Below are 20,374 nucleotides of genomic sequence, written 5' to 3'. Positions count from 1 at the left end.
GTCTCACCTTTGCAAGTAATATCTGATGGCAAAAATCAGAGTTATAGATTTTACCATTGTTACTAAGCTTAAGTGGTCCTTGACGACTGGAAATGGCTTTTCTCTTGGCCAAGAATCTGCCCTCTCAACCTTTTGTTTGGCTGTTTGAATTCCCAGTGTTCCTTTTTCACAAGGTATCTAACACTCATCAAGGTTAAAGAGACAATATTAACCACCCCACCACCCGCTTTGAGTTTTTTTGGACTTGTCAGTAACTTGCAATAAACTGGTAGGTACTGGAAAAGATTCTCGTATCCCAAGGGCATTTACATTCCTTAGACCCTAGGAGGTCTCGGGTGAGGACAGACTGTCATAAAACCCGGCGCCTGTCCCTCAGTTCTGTGAAGGAGGGTACCATCCACCCTGCCGGTGCTACCCCTTCCGTGCATCCTCTGCAGACGTGACCCACGGCCCCGGAGCCCGAGGGCTGACCAGAGAGCGCTTTTTGTCAAGAGCGGCTCAGAGAAGGCTGTTCAGCGAGGGCTGTTGCTTCCCAGACCTGTAGATGAGCAACCTAAAGCCAGCCAGGTTGTTATAGCCAGACTGATTTATTGGCACCCACTCGGTGTGTCCTCGGAGGCCCCGGATTCGCACAGACCTGCAAAGCTCTGCTGTCTTCCCAGTCCGTGCTCTGATAACCGGCATGCTGGAAAAGGCACCACAGCGATATTACTGCTAGTTCCCTGCCCACAGGTACCTGTGAGAATGGAGGTCATCTGCGCACGTGGTGTCTGGAAAGCCTCAGGTACAGGAGGGTGTTTTGTTCACCGAGCCAAAGCCAGGCACGACATGCCCTTTAATATTCTCATCAAGAAACATCTCTGCTTTTACTTGTTCTTTCTTGGAGCCGTTTTAGGTTTGAGACCTGAACTAACTTTAAAGGATCACACGTTTACCACGTGGTAGCAATCCCATTTTTCTCTTTGGTATCATTTGGCTCCAGATATTTTCTGTGACTCCAGGGAAACTGTATTGGTCTAGAAAAGACAATATATATCAGATTATTTGTTTTCCCCCCAATGGAATGAAGTGTTGCAAGTCACCGATGGCCAAGTTCACTCACTTGGGAAATACTGCTTTATGCTTGCCCTGTTATATTTTTCTAGGTACCTGCTGGGCACTAGCTGCAGGGACAGGTTAGGTGGATCTTGCCATTGTCACCTAGGCTTTTATCAAACTTTTCTCTAAGTCAGAACAGGCAACAGCATACAAGAGCTGATTCAGAGCCAGGAGGCGGAATAATCTCTGCATGCAACCAGAAATCTGTCTTGGACAACAGGGAAATAACTGGAGTTTTATGGTTTAGACTGTCTTCACCCAGGAGCAGCTTCTAAAATCCGCCTGCGCAATATTTACTGAAATTCAGCCCACAGACAGGACACTCATCTAGAGCGGTACCTGGAGCGAGGCCCAGCTCAGGGTCAGGCACAGACCGAGGGTCAGACTGTACCAGAAAGCACATGCGCTGCGAGCCCAGGAAAGGCTGCCTGGGCAAGCAGGAACAAAAATTAAGAGAAATACCTGAAATCAAGAGTGAAAAGATCTTTCTTAAAATCTTGAGGTTGTCATTTCCTGGGATTTCTACTTGTCTCTTTTTGTTTGTGTGTTTTTAAATACCAGTGCTCCAGTTGTGTACTGTGACTGAAGTTCTTGCTCCATCTGGTGGTAGCAATTCCGAATATTTTCTAAAGTTATACAAGTAGTGAATTACAGGGATGTAGGTTAGTTCGAGATGAATTCAAGTCGTGTATTCCTTCGCAAAGATTTCTGGGAATATATCATCGTGCCAAACTGTCCCTCTTCCAATTTCCAGAAACAAAAGAAAGTAAAACTAGTCAGCAAATTCTGCAGGGTTACCAAAGCACAAATATTTTCCACTGGAGCAGGAGTTATGAAGTTCTTCCTAGACAGAACATTCCTATCTTAAGGAAACAGCGCAAAAAGCAACCCACAAGGACAGATTCCAAAATACTGTAGATTTTTCTAATAAAATGCTATGATGAGTCCAGAAGAGAAGCCCAGAGATGATTTAACTCACTTTTATCAAACTGTCAGACATTCAAATAGCATTCAACTTCAAAGTTTTTGCCATTTCAGCAAGCTTTCTTACAAAAAGGTTATGTTCATTCTAAGATACAAAACTCAATCTACAGAGCATCTATCAAAGTACAATGATCTCGCAGATATAAACACTGATCAATAGCATAGCATCTGGCAGTTGGTGTATTTAAATATAAAACCCCACATCATTTTAAAGACATTTGCTTGCAAACAGTTCATTAACTATATGCACAAGGAAAGGCAGAAGTCTCCTTACACGTTGTATAATCTCCGTACAGTGTTTTTGTTTAAAGGACCTACTTGTATGTACACAAACGGTGTTCTTCAGTCTTTTGCTTACTGAAATTGCAGCCGTGAACACTCACCCATCTTTAAAACAAATCAAGCCACAAGAAAAAGATTAATCTGAGGTAAGAACCGTATAGGTTGCCTAATTTGCAGAAGACAGACTTCCACAACAACCTACAGAAACTAATGTGTTTCCCTTAAAATCTTGCAGTAAGTACTGTTCTACTGAAACCTCTACTCTCTCTATACAGGAGCTTGTTACAGAGAAAACATGAGTGTCTGTGCCATTTGCAAGTTTAGGTGTAGAAAGAATGACTAAAACACCAAGTGCTCTTGGAACTGGAATTCTGAGCTGATATTTTGCTGTTAAGAGGAAATCGTTTTGATATCAGTCCATTTGACACTGTCTTATTGAGCATGAAGTGCAAAACAGGCCTAGAAATAAAACCAGCTTTGATGCTGAACAAATGAAACAGCCAAGGGGAGAAAAGAGAAAGGTAGGGATTAAGGTTAAACTCATTCTTTCAATCCAACCTATGCCACAGACATGGAATTTAAATCAGAGAAACAAAATTCTATCAGAACCTTTGTACAATTTCTCTTAACGAAGCCGAGAACAACAAAGCCTGCTTACGCTACTCTGGGTATTCCTGGAGACGTGATTACACTGAGGGTCACGTCTCTCTCCAACAACTTGAAGAAAGGTCAATAAAATCCTCAGGGTATTTCAGCCCGAGCTGTAGTAACATCAGTATCAATCTAGCTTACGCACATAATTGCACTTGGTGTTGGCATAAAGCGTATTGCTGAAAAACAGAACAACAAAATAAATTTGCCATTTGCAGGAGACGATGAAGACCACACCTGCTAATATCTTGCTTCTGGAGAACATCAGCAGTGCCCATTTGGATTTTACCCGAGATGTGCGCAGTGGTCCTTAGCTGTACAAGTACTCTGGCTTCAGCCACGGGGTGGGCAGGGACAGTACAGACACACAACTTTGGTCTGCTGCTTGCAGCTACTACCAGGCCTGCTTGGCTGACGAGGGGAGGATCATACAGCTTTAGGTGATGCACTCTCATGACCTAAAGGTCTAAACCTTTGCCAGCTTAAAGCTAAGGGTAAAAGGAGATGCATCTTTCCGAGGCAATATCTCCCAAAAGCTTGCTGTTTTGCCTAACAGTGAGAAGATAAGCCCTGAAAACAGAAAATGCAAGAGGCCCAGTAAGAGCTGACATTTATTCAATGCTAATACCTAAAGATTTACAGATACTGAACAGTAACTCTGTTCTCACCTAGAGAGACAGAAATGCATACCCACTGCTCCACAAGAAACAGCCACTGCCCACCTCAGTACTTTTTCAGGCTGTACGGCAGACCTAGAACTGATTTGGCACCTGGAAATGGCGGGGAATTCCACACAGCAGAGCTTGTGCGCTTGAAGTAGCGCGGTTTGCTTTTGTAAAAGATGTCCTCCAGCTTGGGGCTTGCGATCACCCCAAAGAGTGCATCGACATTGGGAGGGTTGTAGTACTGGCGGATGACAGCTTGGCTAAGCTGATTCCCTGGAGAAACAAAAGATTAAATTTTCATTAATTTTTTTTAATTGAAATTGCTGTGTAGGCTGTTTGTATGTGATGCGTCCCCTGCTCTCCTCATCTCTAATCACACTGAGATTGCAAATGGGAGAAATCCTGCAGTATTTGATGTTTTAAAGCACCCTGTTTAAGCCTAAAGATTCACCATAGATCACTTGGAGGGTGAAAATTGCGTGTACTGAATTCTGTCCAGGAACCAGAATAAGTTTGCAAGAGGCAAGGTTTCTCAGCTTTTCTTCCTGCAGATACCATTAGTTTCCCTGCAACTTCTTAGCTCCCTTGGGTAGGCGGAATATGAAATCATGGAACTGAGTATTTAATAACCAGAACAGCAGCCGGTCTGAAACCTGGTCCATGACTTCTGGCATTACTTCGCTTTTTAAAGCCAAATCAATGTCAAGCAGGCTCAAGGCCAGAGCACTAGTTCATAATTTTTCCTTTCACACTGGCAAAATGACACTAGCAGCTCTGTTAAAGCAGTTTAAAAGAGTATTTTTTCCCCAGCATTGTCGCAAGATGACCCCCAAGTGGTAGAGGAGCCTGTGACTTGGCACTCCAGTCATGCTGCTGGAGATCAGTACTTTTAACTACAGTGTGCAAGTAGGAGGAACTGGGCAAAATCTTACACCAGGTCTTACTATCCGTCAGAGCAAAGCTGCAGTAGGGTTTGTTGGGGGATCTCAGGACAGCTATCAACCTGCTAACACGTACCAGTGGCCCAGGCAGGGATGGGCTTGCGAGGCTGGCTTTCGTCATCAGTAGAGTCATCGCTGTTCAGATCCATGCCATAGTTGTTTGGATTTATTGTGGGGGGCTTTGGATCTTTCTGGGCTTGTGGAGTCATCTGGTATGAATTGCAGGCAGGTGAATTCTAGAAGATAAATATTGCACAGGCGTTAGATGCAATAGCTCTGCTACGCTTCCGAGTTGCAGTGAGACACTTGTCGACTAGAATACCTCAGTATTCCACCTCTTGCTTTATCGCATAATTGCAAAACCTGAAGTTTGGCAGTTCTGAAGTATTGACCCAAGAACTTGACACAAGTTCTAAAGTTTTGACCCAATTATGACTTTGTATTGCCTTCTCCTGTTTAATTAGGCCGCTTAATTGGCTACATATGACATGAACAAAACCAGCAATAGATGCATCTAATATACACACAGCAGTTCCATTCAATTCAAGCAAGGCTTAAATGGAGTTGTTACATCCTCAAACCTGGAGCTGAGTAATGTGCTTTAAATACTCTGCAGCCAAACTTCTGGGCTTGTTTAATAATATTAAACTGACTATTACCATGTAGAGAATATGCACATAACAGGTCAGGACAAACTGTATTGTAATTTTTATGGGAACAGCATGACTGGGAAATGCAAGTGATGACGAAAAACCTAAACCTACAAATTTCACCAACCATGAAACATATCTCTAGAGAGTTGGAAACAGTTTTTCTTCCCCATAAGAGGCTGTCTTCGTGGCTTTGTGTCCATTAACATTAACTCATGTTTCACTGGTTTTGCATTTAAAGATTAAAACATATAGCTTTGCAAGGAGATAAAGATCCATATATTTGTTTTCAACGTTCAAGACACGCACATTCACCTGCAGGTTTTTCTCAAGTTCCAGCAGTAGTGAGGCCCAAATGCAGTACTATTCCACAGACTCTGCTGCCATCCAGCTTCGAACTTAAATAACTCTATTTCAGCATCTCTTCTGCCTGTGAGGTTCATCCAGTATTCGAAGAGGAGGAGCTTAGAAAGGCAAGGCAACTTTAACAGCCACTGCCTTATCCTGACAACAAGAAAACCCTGGCAAATACTTGCTGCTTCCCTTCCCTCCTTTTCACTCCCCAAAAGTCATTTAAATACTCAAGGCCACCAGCAGTCAACCTCAGATAACCAGGAAGAAAGTTTACAGAATCCCTTCATTATTGAAAGGGAATATAAAAAGCAGAGGGTAAAACTGCCCATTGTAACAGCATGTCAGTGCTGGAATCAAAGTTCTCTGATGTCATCCCTTAAAGAAATTTCACCAGAGAGAGCAGAATTACCTCTTTGTTTTCTAGGTGCTGTGTTTGGGCTATATCTTTAGCCTTTTGTTCCTCTGGCAGTTTCTTCTGTTCTTGTTCCTGCCTCTTCAGCTCTGCTAGCCTCTGCTCCTCCTGCTGGCAAGCCGACATCACAAATGAATTAATCTCATGAACTAAGCTACGCTGTTAATCCAGGGATCCATTTTTTTTTTTTAATACGCAAAAAAAATATCTAAGCATCTAATTGCAAGTCTTTGTTGCTTGTGATGCTAAGGAGCACTTTGAACACAGTGCAGACAGTGAACAAATGCAATGCAACAGTTTGAGCTTTCCTCACAAAGTGGCACAAACAAACTGACCTTCCCATTTAAGAGCATTAGTTGCCTTCCTCTGATAATGCAATGACCTCATGCTTTGAAAAACTCACTACTGACTTTATCTTCAGGATAGAAACATCAGCTGATCATCTGCAAATGGAAAAGTCTATGCTACTGATCTTAGCCTCTTTTTAGACTAATAAACAGTATTTTTAGAGGTCAAGTCATCCCATTGTACAGTAGCCATCCCAAACAGGTCAAAAGAGTCTCACCCTATGGATGCTTAGTTTTTTCTACTGAATCTAAAGGAAACCAAGAGGTGGCTAACTCAAACAGCAGTCATCTAAAATCAAGTGAAATAAATCCCACCCAGCCTTGACAGCAGGACAAGTTGTACAGAGGTCTACCACCAGCTGCCTGTCAACTTCATGAAGCTAACCGAGAGTGAGGGGCTTGCTGGGCACGCAGGGATCCCCACCAAGGAATTCGGCTCCCTGAAGGCAGCTGGACAACTGCTGTCAGTGTGCTAATACCACAGCTCTGCTACGTGGAGTGACAAGGATTTCAGGCAAATGTTGGACAATTTCCAACCAACTATTCCAACCTTCTGTTCTTTCTCACAAATCATCTTGAAAGTGCAAGTTCTCCCAGATCTTATATAAACCAAAAAGCAGCAGTCCAAATAGCAAAGGGTTTGCTACCAATTCCTAGCAATTACCGTGCACAAATCCTTCAGAAGGGACATTCCAAAAGCTACCTGAACAACACCTGTGGGCTTTATCTCTGCTCCGGTGAAAATACATGCTGCGAGTTAAGCAAAAACCCGAGCCTATCCAGCTGCAGTTGCTTTATTCAAATAGCATGGACTGCCAAGGCATCAAAAGTTCCCTCTTCAACACCACAAGCAAAAATGCCTGCTGAGTTAATCTATGCTGGCATGACCGTTGCAGAAAATAACCTGACAAGGTCTACAGTCTGTACTTGTGGTTCTGCTGAAGGTGGCACAAATGTAAAATTGAGATGTTGCTTCTGAAAAGTCTGGGATTAATTATTGTTTGATATCAAGAGAGGTACAGATACACCTGGGCACAGAAAGGGGGAAAAGCCGAAAACTTCACTTCAACACGTGTGTTAGCTGTCCCTCCTTCTTGCGCTGCTGCCATCGCAAGAGAGCAAGCATACCTTCTGAAACGGACAGAGGACCGACTCTGGGTAAAAGCACCTTTGGTTGGCTCAAGTTCAGAAGTGCAACAACTCACTCATCAGGGTTCTTGATGGCTTCACAGCTCAGCTGCTCCTAACAGTAACGGCTACTGAAGTCAGATCCATGTGGCTCTACCCATCTACAAGCGAGTACTTACTTCTTTCTTCTCCGTCTCCTTGTGGAGCTGTTCTTGAGCAGCCAACACTTCCTTCTGCAGGCGAGCAGCCTTCTCCTGCTGTTCACGTAGCCTGAGAACCAAAGCAACAGACCATTACTCTCAAAACTACGCAGGGGTACCCTCCCATCCAGTGCCTGCTGCAAACCCCTCTTTCTCACAGCTTCTCAGGGCGCTCCCCACCATACTTCCTACATCATTGAGCCCAGAATTTCTTCTTGGCAGCTCAGCACCCATGATGGTCCAGAGTTGTGCTGACAGCACAAGGTAGCTCTTCACTGCTTGAGCCTTCCACTAGAGCCCTCTGTTTCTGCTTCTTTTCAAAGTCCCAGCACAGAATTCAGTACGTAAATGGATATTGTCTTACTTTTCTGCCTGGATCCTCTCCTGTTCCTTCTTCCTCTCCAGCTCTCTCTCTGCAGCCAGCTGTTTCTCTCTCTGCTGTTCTGCCTGTCTCTGCTCAGCAATCTTCCTGGCACGTTCCTGCTCTTCTTCCTTCCTCTTCTGCATTAGCTCTTTGTGCCGACGTTCCTCCTCCTCCTGGTAAGCCCAACAAGGCAATTACTCACCTTACATTGTACAGGAACAGGCTCCAGAATAAAGGAGCAGGAACACCTTATTTGACCCAAGTCTCTAGCACCTATCACTACACAGGAGGGAAACAACCCAGGGCTAAAGTCCCAGGGCTTTCAAGGTAGGTGCATCATCTCTCCTGCTATTTCAGTGCTGGCCTTTCCCTGCCCACAATGTACCCCAAAGGGCCTAATGGCCACCATGCTCTGGATCTCTGAGAGACAGGTTTAACTGAGAGATTTTAATACTTGTCGATCCACAAATTAAGGTCTTTAGTAAGAATCTGTCCAGACCTGCGGAAGAAATGTGGCTCACAACCACCACTAACGACATGTTGCAAGAGAAAGCAGGAAGCACAATGCTGCAGAGAGCTTTAAGGACAAAGCCTCTCCGCTACACTAATTTTCACTCAGTTGGTTCGTGTTAGTACTCCCGCTGGATTCCTTGCTTACAAAGACTGTGGCAGGTTGCGGCCATTCTAACTGCATGCAGGATGATAGGATGGGCTCCAGCACAGACCTGCTGCAGTGCTTTTTGTTTTCTGGCCTCTTCATCATGCCTGCGCCGGGCCTCTGCTTCTTCCATTTTCCTGGCAGCTGCTTTTTTTTTGATCTTCTCTTCTGCCAACCTTTCTTCCCGCACCTAAGACACACACACAGCTAGCTGAATAGCTAAGTCTCAGATGGGACAGTTCTCTGTGCATGTGAAATATCATAGCAGTAAGTCTCAAAGATGCAGAGCTCCCACCCTCTCATGGAGCAAAAGCTTCCTTTTTTGCCACCACGAGCCAATGGGACCTGGGCTTTATTTTAAAAAGATAATATTCAGGGAAATTATCTTCTTTTACATCTCCACAGGAAGAGCTGATCCTATTCTGGTATATATACATCTAATACCACAAAAACCATCAGAATATATTCTCAGAACCATGAAATAAGAAAAGCAGATGGAGATAATTAAAGCAGACAAATGACTGCATTGGTCACATGTGCAAATTGTTTGAAAGTCTCAGATACAAGAAAGGGTCTGGAGGAAGTATGTTTATTTTCACCTCTTCATCTATTAGTCAGATGGGAGAACAACTTCAAGGAGACAAAGCCTCAGGGCCATTAGGCTGGCTTTATCTACTTGAAGTTCTTCTCCCATCCGACTAAGAGCCTTAATAAAGCCCATTTAGATTCATAATTCTGGAAAATAAAGGCTTTCATCTGCCATTTGCTGTAACCAAGAGAAAGGCAGTCACTCAGAATCACCAAGTTTCTGGAAAGATCTTTATTCAACCATTCTCCAGTTCATTCTCTAGATTTCAGCAGCCTCAGTTCCTCTCTTTCTGGAAGGCACACTCATGTGGCGTCATCTACCTCAATAGATTATTTATTCTCCCAAATAAACTCTATAGGTACATTGGGCCTTACCTTCTCAGTCTTCTCATCAAACAGAGCTATCTTCTGTTCAATGCGCCTTTTCCTCTCCTCCTCTATTTGCTCTGCCCGTTCCCGAGCTTGCAACACTTTGCGCAGGCGCTCCTCACGCTTCCTATAGCACACAGCCCAACTTCATCATCGTAGTCCAGCTAGATGAGTTCCTTACAACTCAAATACAAGGCCAACAGACACAGCTCTTGGGCAGCATGAAATTCAATGAACCAAATACACCATTCATGTAAACACTAGCAATATTTTTAAGCTCCATCTGAGACAGAGGACTTAAGATGAAAAGCTGAAGCAGCAGTCAGCTAGGATAGTTAACTTTTTATTAACATTCTAGATAGATACTATTAGAACAAATACTGTCTTTGCAGTGCGAGAGCAAGCAGACAAGAATTTTTGCTGCATGTATGGACTCTGTAAGATAAACGACCTAGATATAGGGACCTACAGGTGCAGAGAGAGCAGTCCAGACAAGGGAGAAAGCATATACTCACAGCTTTGCCTCTTCTAGTCGCCGTTTCTTTTCTTCCTCCAGTTTTTGTTTTCTCAGCTGCTCAGCTTCTTGCTTTTTCCTCAGAGTCTCTAGCTTCTGTCTCTCCTTTTCCTGAAGTGGATTGAAATGTGATTATACCCACTTGTCAGGGCTTCTTTCTACCTCTACTTGCTCAGGTTAAGTCAGGGCCCAGAGGTAACACCAGCAAACTGCAGCCAGAACCAAAGGATGGTAACAAGCCTGAAACAGAGCTCAGGTAGCCTATGATGTGGTCATGGATGTTTGGGAACAGATGCGATGGAAAACAAGGCAGTGGTGTCAATCTTAGAGAGCAAGAGAAGAAGCTGGGAAGTTGAAACAGAAGCATCAGCTCCTGAAGTCCAGGCAGCTTCCGCAGAGATTGCAGACAGACAGCACTGTGATTTATGTTGGTAAAAAGAACCAAAAAAGCAGTGCTAATGCTTGGCAATGATATTGACTTCCTGCAGCGAGTGCAGGGGACAGATGGTGCTCTAGGAAACACCTTGCTTGCTTCAACTCAGAGCTCCCACTGGCGTCTTTGCTTCCCACAAAGCTTTATCTCATGGTAAACCACCAGCATTTAGAGAGAGTGCTTACAGCTTGTTTCAAGCACACAGTCAGCCCCATATGCCATCTAGACAGAAATGCAGGGCATTTGTCCCATTTTTTCCAAACAGTCCAGCTAACTCAGCCTCAGTATACTGTCAATTAGCAGAGCAAGCTCCAGCCATCACTACAGTCACAGCAAACAGATTAAGATAAACTAATTTAATGCCAGATTTGATACTGCAGATGCCTAATTATGACAGGCCTGCCTGGTCTTAGTACAAACCCATTGATAAGCATAGTGAAATATTCAAGTGATTACCTTATGCTGGGCTCCATGTTGTAAATGATTTGTGTTATTAGTATCCAAACTGGCTAATTTAAAACTAACGATTATATCTTATTTCTCTGGTGCTATTTAGTTATGTTTAGCCCCCACACGGAAGAAGTCCTGAGGGGAAGCTGCCCGCACTGGAATGAAACCTAAAATATAACATTCAATGAACTGACAGCAAAGGATGCACTAGTCAGAAGACTCTTTTCTCATCATATTAGCTCCTTTGCCAATACAGACACTAACATCGGCAGGAACACCAGTGAGACTGAAGCTTGAATCCTTCACTACTTCCTAACGATAGACTTCTCTTATCTGCTGGAGTACAGCAGCAACCATGACAGCTTTAAGCAATACAAAGAAGTTTGATATTAGGTTGCCAGATACAAGCTAGATGCAGGAAAACCCGTTTCTGCAGTATGCCCTCCTCTCCCTCCCCAACTCTCCTGCAAGTGAAAACAAGCCCTACAACTTCCTTACTTTGCAGGCAAGTTGTAGGGTATTACAAGTATGAGCAATCACTGCTCGGCCTGCCAGCTTCTAGCATGTCCCTAGGTGCATCCGTGAAGCTACACCCTTGTACTTGCCTGACATTGTCAGAGAGCTATTCTGGAATAGGAACTACAGCACACTGATTGAAACCTGCTTTTCCTTGAACACTGACTTCTCTTCTGAGTTAAATATCAAATCTAAATGCAGATCAGGTAAGGGTGAGGGCTGCCTGTCAGTGATGCAGGTAGTATTCCTACTGCAAGTCCAGTCCATGTAATTAAATGATCATGATTTTATGACCAAACTGTCCTGTGTAAGCAGAACACAGGGAAAACCGACTCCCTTTGGAAATCTAGAACCAGATCTTCCCAAATCCCATCCACCCAAACAACTACTTTGTTTGGGGTACAGGCACTGCCCGTGTGATGCTGTAAACTTCACTGTGGTATCGCATAGGTAGAAGCATCTGCCTGCAAACAGCAAAGGTCTGTTGCTTGTCTTTGCTGGTTGCAACAATTATACTACATTAATACGGATGCCTATTAGATTTGGACACTGGCACACTTGTCTCACTGACCCAGCAGTCTCCTATTCAGGACAGCCTCATGTTTCTTCCTTCTTCAAAGGCCTGAAAAACCTCAGAACATCAGAAGCTTGGATTTAAGAGGCATTTGCTCAGATCTCACCCATTAGAAAAGTCCTAGAAAGGACATTCTGGATGTGCAGACTTCACTTATACATACACCTCAACTGCAGTCTTCAAAATCCCTTTGATTTTCATTTCCCAGTTTTCCTTCCCAACTGTTACTTGCTAATGCCACAGGGGAATGCTACAGTAATAAAGCTTAGAGTCCAAATTAGAACTCTTTAAGAAGCTGACTAATCACAATTTTATTTAGTTTCTGTAAGTGTAAACAGACAGCTTAAAGTTACTTCTTAGTTTAATATGGGTTGAAAAGTTTCTTTCACGTCTGTGCTTTAACTTAAGACACTCATCAGACCATCATGTACTAGCTTACAACAGAGTCTCATCTTACCTTGGCATCGGACTGGAGAGGAGTGTTGTACCTGATAAAAGATTTTATTACTCCATTTCTCCCGACAGAGCTTGGCGTCATGAGGAGCTGGTTCTTCTGCACAGTGTGCAAAAATGTTTTGAAAGGACGTACAACCTACGAGAGGAATGCCAAAAATAATCCTCAGGAGCGTAAGAAACAGGTCTTGGTGAAGTACCTCAGGGTTACAAGGATCTTACTTTGCTGGCTGGAAAGGTAGGGGATGGGGTCTTTCTTCTCGGAGGAGAAAGCCCTCCATCTTCTGCTTGCTGACTGTCATAGCGTTCATCCACAGCTCTTTTGTAACTTGGCTTTCTCCTGCGAGAAAAATGTAGTCCATCATACGTGGCAAATCCTCCTGATTGTCTCAAAGTCAGGTTTAAAAAAAGGCCATAAAACTATCCTAGCTTAAAAGATACTTCACTGTGTATACACAAGTCGATATTCAATAAAAAATTTCTAATGTGATAGAAGATACAAATTAAATCCTCTTTTCGTAGAGGCAGAGAAAGTTTCATAGTCACAAAACACTGAAGCCATTTAACAATGTTTCAGCGTTGAACCTGCTTTGAACTGGACTACAGATCTCCAGAGGCACCTTCCAACCAGAATGATTCTAAGAACATACCTGGCACTCTGGGGTGGTTCCTGGGTCTCCCCATTCCTATTTAAGTTGCTTTCTGAAAGAAAACATAGTTACACAGTTAGTTCTAGCAGAAAAAAAATCCCTTCCAACACAGCTTTGAAAGCAGACAACAGATTTAGCAGCTCACTAAATAGCAAAAAAACCTGCCATGAATTATGCACAGCAGGACCTTTCCTGCTTTCAGCAAGCAACCGCACAGCGCCATTCAAACCTAGAAATACAAAATAAAGCAAAGCTGTCTGAAGTAACGTGTGGTATGCAGTCCGCACTAATGCAACGCTATTGTGTTCTGCACAGGTACAGAGCAACTGCTTGCTTCAGAAACGGGGTTCAACTAGGCCTCCCATAACCTGGAGAACATGCATCCCTCCATCTTCATTGCATCCATTCCCATGCGCTTCCCAGGGTGGAAAATAACTCCAGCACAGAATTTCCTAACCGCTAATCTCTTGAAACAAACCTTCGCTTGTCAAAGATTAGATTAGTCTTTCAAACTGGGCTCTCAAATTAACTAGCCAATCTTTCAAACTTCCCAGTCAGCCTCCCAGCAAAGTGATGACTTTTTAAAATTCTGCCACAAAAATCCTCTGGAAGCTACCGTTGTTGCTCGTCTCCCGCGGCTGTTCGTTTCTGCTGACAGTTCGAGAGCGAAGTGACATTCGCGGACTTTGGGGATTCTGTAGGAAAAGCAAATGGGTTTCAGCACAATTCTCACACAGAAACAGCCAATTACTGTTTCAAATCGTGATGTCATTCTGACAAGGACACTGTCTGCAATATTACCAGAGAATGCAAAACCACATGCATCACATAAAGTATTGGTGCCGGTACCCAGAGTGAAGTCCTAACCTCCAGCTGTGAAAAGTCCCTTGGGACACCATCTTGGTAAATTCCTTGATGCCATGTCATCACTAGAAGCACAGACGTTAACAGAACACAAGTATCTGCAATGAGGGATGCACTGCTTAAACTGAACAAACTCATAAACTATTAAGGACAAAAGCATTTCAAGATGCAAATCCGTTTATGCTTGCTGGACTTCTGGCAAAGAGCCAGGCAGCGCTCATTTTACTTAGCAGTGATAAATGGACAAACAGGGAGACAGCAAAGACAAACAGCTCATTGCCTTGATTTATCTGTTTGTTACAAATGTGATATGCATTGCTATTTGCTGCCTTTGCACTTACACCGATACAAAATTACTTCTGTTGTGATAATGGTTTTATATGCCTGTGAGAGAGCCAGCAATGGCTTTTGAAATCTGCACTCTGCTAGCAATGCAAGCATTAACTCCGCTCCCCACACCCATGTTGGCCAGCGTGTAGGCTGGCAGACACAAAGGAGCTGGGAAGAGAAGAAAAAAGAAGTATGGAAACTTTATCCTCCCCAAATGCTTCTGTAGGGTCTCACCCTAAGGCTAGGTATAGGAAGCATCTTGTAGCCCAACAGAAGGACATAGATCTAATTAATTTGAGATGAGGCCTGAGAAGAAGCTGACCTTTAAGTAACAGCATGCATACAGATTCTGTCTTTATGTGTTCCTGTAGACAAAGATATTTTCTGGTTTGAGAAGGTTGCTGAGTCACCGCATTTTCACACTGCTCACAGCTCCCAAAGGAAGTCTCTGGCAGAAACCAAACCACATTTGGTTTGCCGAGAAAACTGCTGATAGACAGACAGATAGATAGAAAGAAGGAAAGATAGATAAGGTAAGGTAACCTGGTGACATAGACTAAGAACGGGACAGGCTACAAGGTCCCACTCCCCACAGCAGGGGTATAGAAATAAAAGATGAGGATCAAGGACAGCTCAAATATACTACATGGACTAGACTGTACTTATAAATTCATCAGGGTACAGAAACAAAAGATATGAGTCCTCTACTCACAGATCTGCAAAGCAGTCTGTTCATTTTTTCTCTTCTCCCCATTTTCCCTTTAAGGTTTTCTACAGTTTTAACTCAGGCAAGCTAAAAATTCAGAGACACTAGAAAAACTGAGTTTATTTGAACTTTTGCAGATCTGCTGACAAGCACAGCCATAAAAGCATGTATAAGCCCATCCTTGTTTACAGAAGTGCTTAAGGCCACACAGCTCTGCTCCATTAATTCAGTCTTTGCTTATTGAAAATTATTCTGGACAAAACACTGACATAATCCTGGGATTTCTTCCTCAGGAGGGCAGTGAGAATTGTCGAGGGATATGTTTTGACCTGACTGATATTTACAAATTACTGTGGAACTGACAAGCTTTGAATAATCTGCAGGACTAACAAAAGGTCAAAAGAAGCTTTAAAAATACAGAAATAGTAATAGTGTACAAACTCTGTCCAACTGAGAAAAACTTCCCTGAACAAGAAGGTTATTTATCTGCATACATTCAGGACTGAAATTTCATACAACTGACGGCTAACAAGAGGCTAAGAAGTAAGAGCCAGAAAGCGGGACTCTACTCTGAATGCCAGCGATACCAAGGTCGGTATTCAGCACTGGTGTGCAGCAGCCCATCATTTACATTTAAATATATTTATGTAAAATGACAGAGAGAATGCTATTTTCTAGTCAAAGCTAGCCTTGGCTTTGAAAGCATCTGAGATTGTAACACCATACTGACAGAATACCTCTACTTACACCCAAAATAAGCCTTGGGTCACACATGCTCCTTTTCCAAATAAAACCTTACCAGTTTTTCTTTTGCAAATGATGTTTTTGGAACACTGTGATTAAAGTAGATTTGACAATCTCAGACTTTCTCTAGTCTGTGTATCAGAACCAGGGAGGCTACGGATAGGCTCATGCACGTACGCGAGCCGAGTGCTCTATGCCTTCTTTATTCAAGTCTATGCGGCAGGTTGACTGAGTCCGGCGATCTGTGGCCAGAGCTCCCTAATTCCCCAGTAACAAATGAGAGGTGTATGCAACACGTGCTGCTCACAAGTCCACACAAACAGAAATGCTTTTAATCTTTGCTCAAATCTTACCAACTTGGAGGGGGTACAAGGTCCAGGAGGAGGCCTAGAAAAAAAAAATAAAGAAAAAAGGCAGCCGTGTTTAATAACATCAAGGAAACTGGGAAGCCACTTGTTATCTGCAAGCAGTGCCTTTTATACCAAGAATGTCACTGTGAAAAAGTCCTCCAAGCAGGATATTAAGGATAAAGAAATATCTTAAAGTAGTCTCACCCAGTTTTGACAACTGTTTCTTCATCCTCTGGCACCTCTCCAGAGCTGGAGACTGCAGGAAAAGAAAAAAATGCCAGAGCTGTAACGTACAGGTGCAGGCCAAGACTCTTTGTAGGAGCGAAGTTCACTCAAGGCTGTTGCAGAGGCATTTGCTCTGCCTCCTGGGTTACTGCCTGCGGTTCAAAGGCGTGCCGCTACAAGTAAGGGCAGCTGCATATACCTAAGTAGCACTAGAGAAAATGCTGCCTGCAATTTTAATGTAAGAAAACAGATGTTTTCAATTATAGATGAGTTCAAAGTGATATTCACTGAGCTTACATTAAGAGTGACTAGGTTTGGGCTCAGAGTCATGTTGCAGGGCCACATCCAGATATTACCAGTAGTTAAAACCAGCGTTATTTACAGTCTGAGTGCTGCTTCCTGCTAAGCGTTCCAGCTGGCTCAATGGTAGCCAGCTTTTAAGTACCAGCACAGCCGGAAACTGTTGTTAATAATTAAGGCAGCAATGCAGCTTCAGCCTGGGCGGAGTACACAAGGGCAGACTTTGCCTAGTCAGAGCGTGCAGTCTCCCATGCTTCCATCGCAGATGTTATCAAAGGAAGCACAAACACACGTGCTGTACACGTTCCCAGTGCAAGATCTGCTGCATCAGAGACACAGCAGACACGCTCTGCAGTCAGTTAACGTGCTTTGGGCTTTCAGACATTAACCAGCTCAACTGGAGCTGCCTGAAATATCTCTCCTTACACCTGGAAATTTTGACTAGGCACAACAGTCATGTCAACTAGCACAGAGCGAAGAAATAAAGCCTTCCTTAAACCTCCCGGGTAATCCAGACCCGGACAATACGGACTGATCATTTAAACTGGGTAAAGCTACTTCAGTGCCTCTTCAAAGTTACAGACGAGATGAATTCCCTGCAGTTTCATTTTTTACTAAGGGAGCCCTCAACACTGCGCTTTAGAAACTTACACAGCACTCCACGCTACCCTGTTACCAGGATAGAAAATCCTGTACTGGGGACTGCAGTGCTCTGGTTCTGGAAAAACATTCAACTAGAACAGTTAAATTGGTATGGAAAAAAATACTAGAGTGCTTGTCCAGCTATATCCTTCTACAGGAAAAACAGGATAACTCTTCAAGAAAAGTCAGTTTTATACAGCACAAATCTCACAAAGCTAGAACACTGCAGATGAACACATTACAGTAACGTTATTTCAGCTGTATTAGTTCTCCCTTCAAACAAAAAAGTATGCTGTGCAAAAGAGCCAATCTCTCCTCAACATCAAATTGTGTGGGAGAGGTTCTCTTGCATCATCTGCATTTCAGGAACCATTTACTGGTCCATCATTTACTAGCCACTTCTTTCCCTCAGCTTGAAAAAAAAGTGAGGTTATATCCATCACTGTGTTCTCCTGCACCAAATCCAATGCTTGCGTTCCAGTAGCACCGAAGAACATTTAAATCGGTTTATCCTTCGCTGAAACGTGCCTCTGTTGCAAACTGTAAGAGTTTGGAAGACTTTTAATAAATTTACAAAGTTCAGTCTCAAAATTCCCTTCTCAAAAGAGGAGCTCTAGAGCTAGCAGCCAGATTCTGCTTAGAGCGGTGAATTTGTGATAGCTACCTCGTTTCCCAGAAAACACGCAGGCCTTTGTGAGAGCCCATACCCCTTCTCAAGCAGCCACCAGCAGCAGCAAACCCCATTCGCCAGGTTACTCCTTAGCTTTGCAAGCTACCACCACAGAAACTCAGAGACATTAAGGCTGTTCTCCCAGATGATTTACAAGGCTGGATTCACAGGCCACAACCTAGCACAGTTACCTGGGGTTCTCTATTCACATAGGTCTCCAGAAAGCCAGTTAGAACATCCACGCTTAATTGCGGCTTGTCTAGCCTAGGAAGATCAGCTGCTACACCCAAACTGAAGAACTAGCCCCATAACTTTGTTTTTCTTCATCAGCAGAAAGCAGTAGATCAACAAAAAGAGCAGGAAAGGTGCAAAGCAAACTCATCTGGCGACATTCAAACTTACCATCCACGCGACTGGAGGACACGGATGACTTTCGAGCTGCCTTCCTCTTGACCATTGTCCTGGTGATAGATTTGCGGATCATACTTTCCCTCTTGCTGGCTAGCGAGTATTTCTCTGCCAAGGAGGTTCGGCGAGTCATGGAAGTTTTACCCATCAGACTTCTGCGCACTGAGCGACGGCTCAGCCTAGAGCCTGTCGGAGTCCCTGGGCTATCCCTTATGCGCTGGGAAGGCTCCTTATCAGACCCTTCTTGTACCTGAGCAGAGACATCTACCTCCTCCAGACTAGGCTCTTCACTTAAAATGACTGTAGTATTAGCTGCCTTTGCTGTCTTCAGCTTCGATGCAGCCTCGCTTTCTCCTGCATCGTTTACCTCGGGGCTACAGGGGACCATCAGCTCAGAGGCTGCAGGCACGGGCGGCGATTTGGCAACCCTGCTTTCCTTGGGAGAGCCATCATCTGAGCTCAAGAGGATGGTCGTGGAGAGCTTCTCTGCTGGTTTAGATGCGCTCTTCTGGAGGTGTAGCTCAGCGCTAATGCAATCACTGATGTCAGCTTCTTCTAAGGGAACCTTCCCTTCTGCTTGCTGGACAGGAGGGGTCTCAGGAACGACCTCTGAGCTTTTAGTGGATGCTGCAGCCTGGGATCTTGTCACACGCTGAGGTGGAGAGACTTCTTTGGCCTCAGCCCTGCTTAGTTCCAGGTTTTCTTTATTTCGGAGTCGTTGAGAATATCGCGTGGAGGGTACCAGTTTGAGACTGCTATTCCTCCTTCTGGATAATCTAACAATAGAAACAGGGCATTAGACTGGAACTGGATTCAGGAATAGGCCGAAGCCCTTCCGTGCACAAACGGGACCGCACAGAGAAACAAAGCTAAAACGCGCGGGACGAGCCCCTCCAAGAGCTCAACGCGCACGGAGCTGCCGAGAGCGGCCAACGCGGGCAGTAACCAACGTACGTAGTCGCTTCAGAGCGGCAGAGGTCAGGGGAGGAAGAGGCAACGGAGATACCGAAGGGAACCGAGTGACAGACGGCGGCGCCGTTGGCGAGAACCGCGGTGCCATAACGTGCTCAGGCCGCTGGGCTGCGAGCTCGGAGCGCAGCGCCTCACTGGGCCTTTAACACACGGGTGAAGGCGGGAACGTACGGGACACGCCACGGGGAGGAGAGTTCTCTTCGCGGCGGGGTTTTTTCAGCCTCCCACGGGCTCCCTCCCCCTCCTCAGCCGCTGAGGGAAGCCGCTCTGCTTCACCTCCCGCCGACCCGTCCCCTCCCCAGCGGCATTTTCCGGGTTCCAGCTTCCCCCCGGCTCCCGGCCTCCAGCCCTTCCTCACGGGAGGGCCCCGGCGGGCCTAACCTCTTCCTGCCCAGCTCCTGGTTCTCCTCCCGCAGGGCGGAAAGGCGCTTCCTCCGCTGCCGGTTCTTCTGCGACGGCGTCTTGGGCATCAGCTCCGGCTCGTCACTGTAGTGGCTGCGAGGGGAAGGGGAGAGGCGGAGGGGTGAGGGGGGTCAGCGCGGGGAGCGGCCGGTAACGGCCCGGTGCGGGCGGCGGGGGCGGGAGGGGGGGGTGTCGGTACCTGCTGAACATCCTGGCCGCCTCCTCACGGATCTCCTCCAGCCACACCAAGTCGGTATCGTCCACCTGCCGCAGGAACTCCGCCAGCCGCCGGTTGCATACCGCCGGCAGCTGCGCCGGGCCCGCCGCCATCATCGCCGCTGCCGCCATTATCGCCTCAGCCGCCCCTGCCCCAACCGCCTGCGCGCGCGCGCCCCCGGCCCGGCCCCTCCGCCCCGCCGCCCGCCTGGAATTCAAACCTAGCGCCCGCCTTCCGCCCCGCTGACGTCACGGCCGCGCCAG

General features: G+C 45.1%; 1 protein-coding gene across 3 annotated transcripts; it reads right to left on the bottom strand.

Annotated features, from left to right (window-relative positions):
* Positions 1 to 2,062: 2,062 nt before the first annotated feature.
* On the bottom strand, positions 2,063 to 20,224 carry INCENP (inner centromere protein). 3 transcript variants are annotated; one of them, XM_050898257.1, is made up of 18 exons: positions 20,094 to 20,224; positions 19,874 to 19,987; positions 18,515 to 19,296; positions 16,480 to 16,531; positions 16,279 to 16,312; positions 13,898 to 13,976; positions 13,282 to 13,333; positions 12,854 to 12,971; positions 12,636 to 12,770; positions 10,207 to 10,316; positions 9,698 to 9,818; positions 8,802 to 8,924; positions 8,077 to 8,249; positions 7,692 to 7,782; positions 6,035 to 6,148; positions 4,698 to 4,857; positions 3,786 to 3,953; positions 2,063 to 3,194 (listed from the first exon to the last, which is right to left on the bottom strand). In XM_050898257.1, the coding sequence occupies exons 1-18, from the start codon at positions 20,222 to 20,224 to the stop codon at positions 3,148 to 3,150; spliced, it is 2,604 nt and encodes an 867-aa protein (XP_050754214.1). In that variant the 3' UTR covers positions 2,063 to 3,147. The 3 variants fall into 3 exon arrangements, with proteins under 3 accessions (XP_050754214.1, XP_050754215.1, XP_050754216.1); XM_050898258.1 differs by having other exon boundaries at positions 3,126 to 3,953; positions 6,035 to 6,145; XM_050898259.1 differs by lacking the exon at positions 6,035 to 6,148 and having other exon boundaries at positions 3,126 to 3,953.
* Positions 20,225 to 20,374: the final 150 nt, after the last annotated feature.

The sequence above is a fragment of the Gymnogyps californianus genome, chromosome 5, assembly GCF_018139145.2.
Source record: "Gymnogyps californianus isolate 813 chromosome 5, ASM1813914v2, whole genome shotgun sequence".
Classification (NCBI taxonomy): domain Eukaryota; kingdom Metazoa; phylum Chordata; class Aves; order Accipitriformes; family Cathartidae; genus Gymnogyps; species Gymnogyps californianus.
This window is presented reverse-complemented; position numbering and strand designations above follow the sequence as displayed.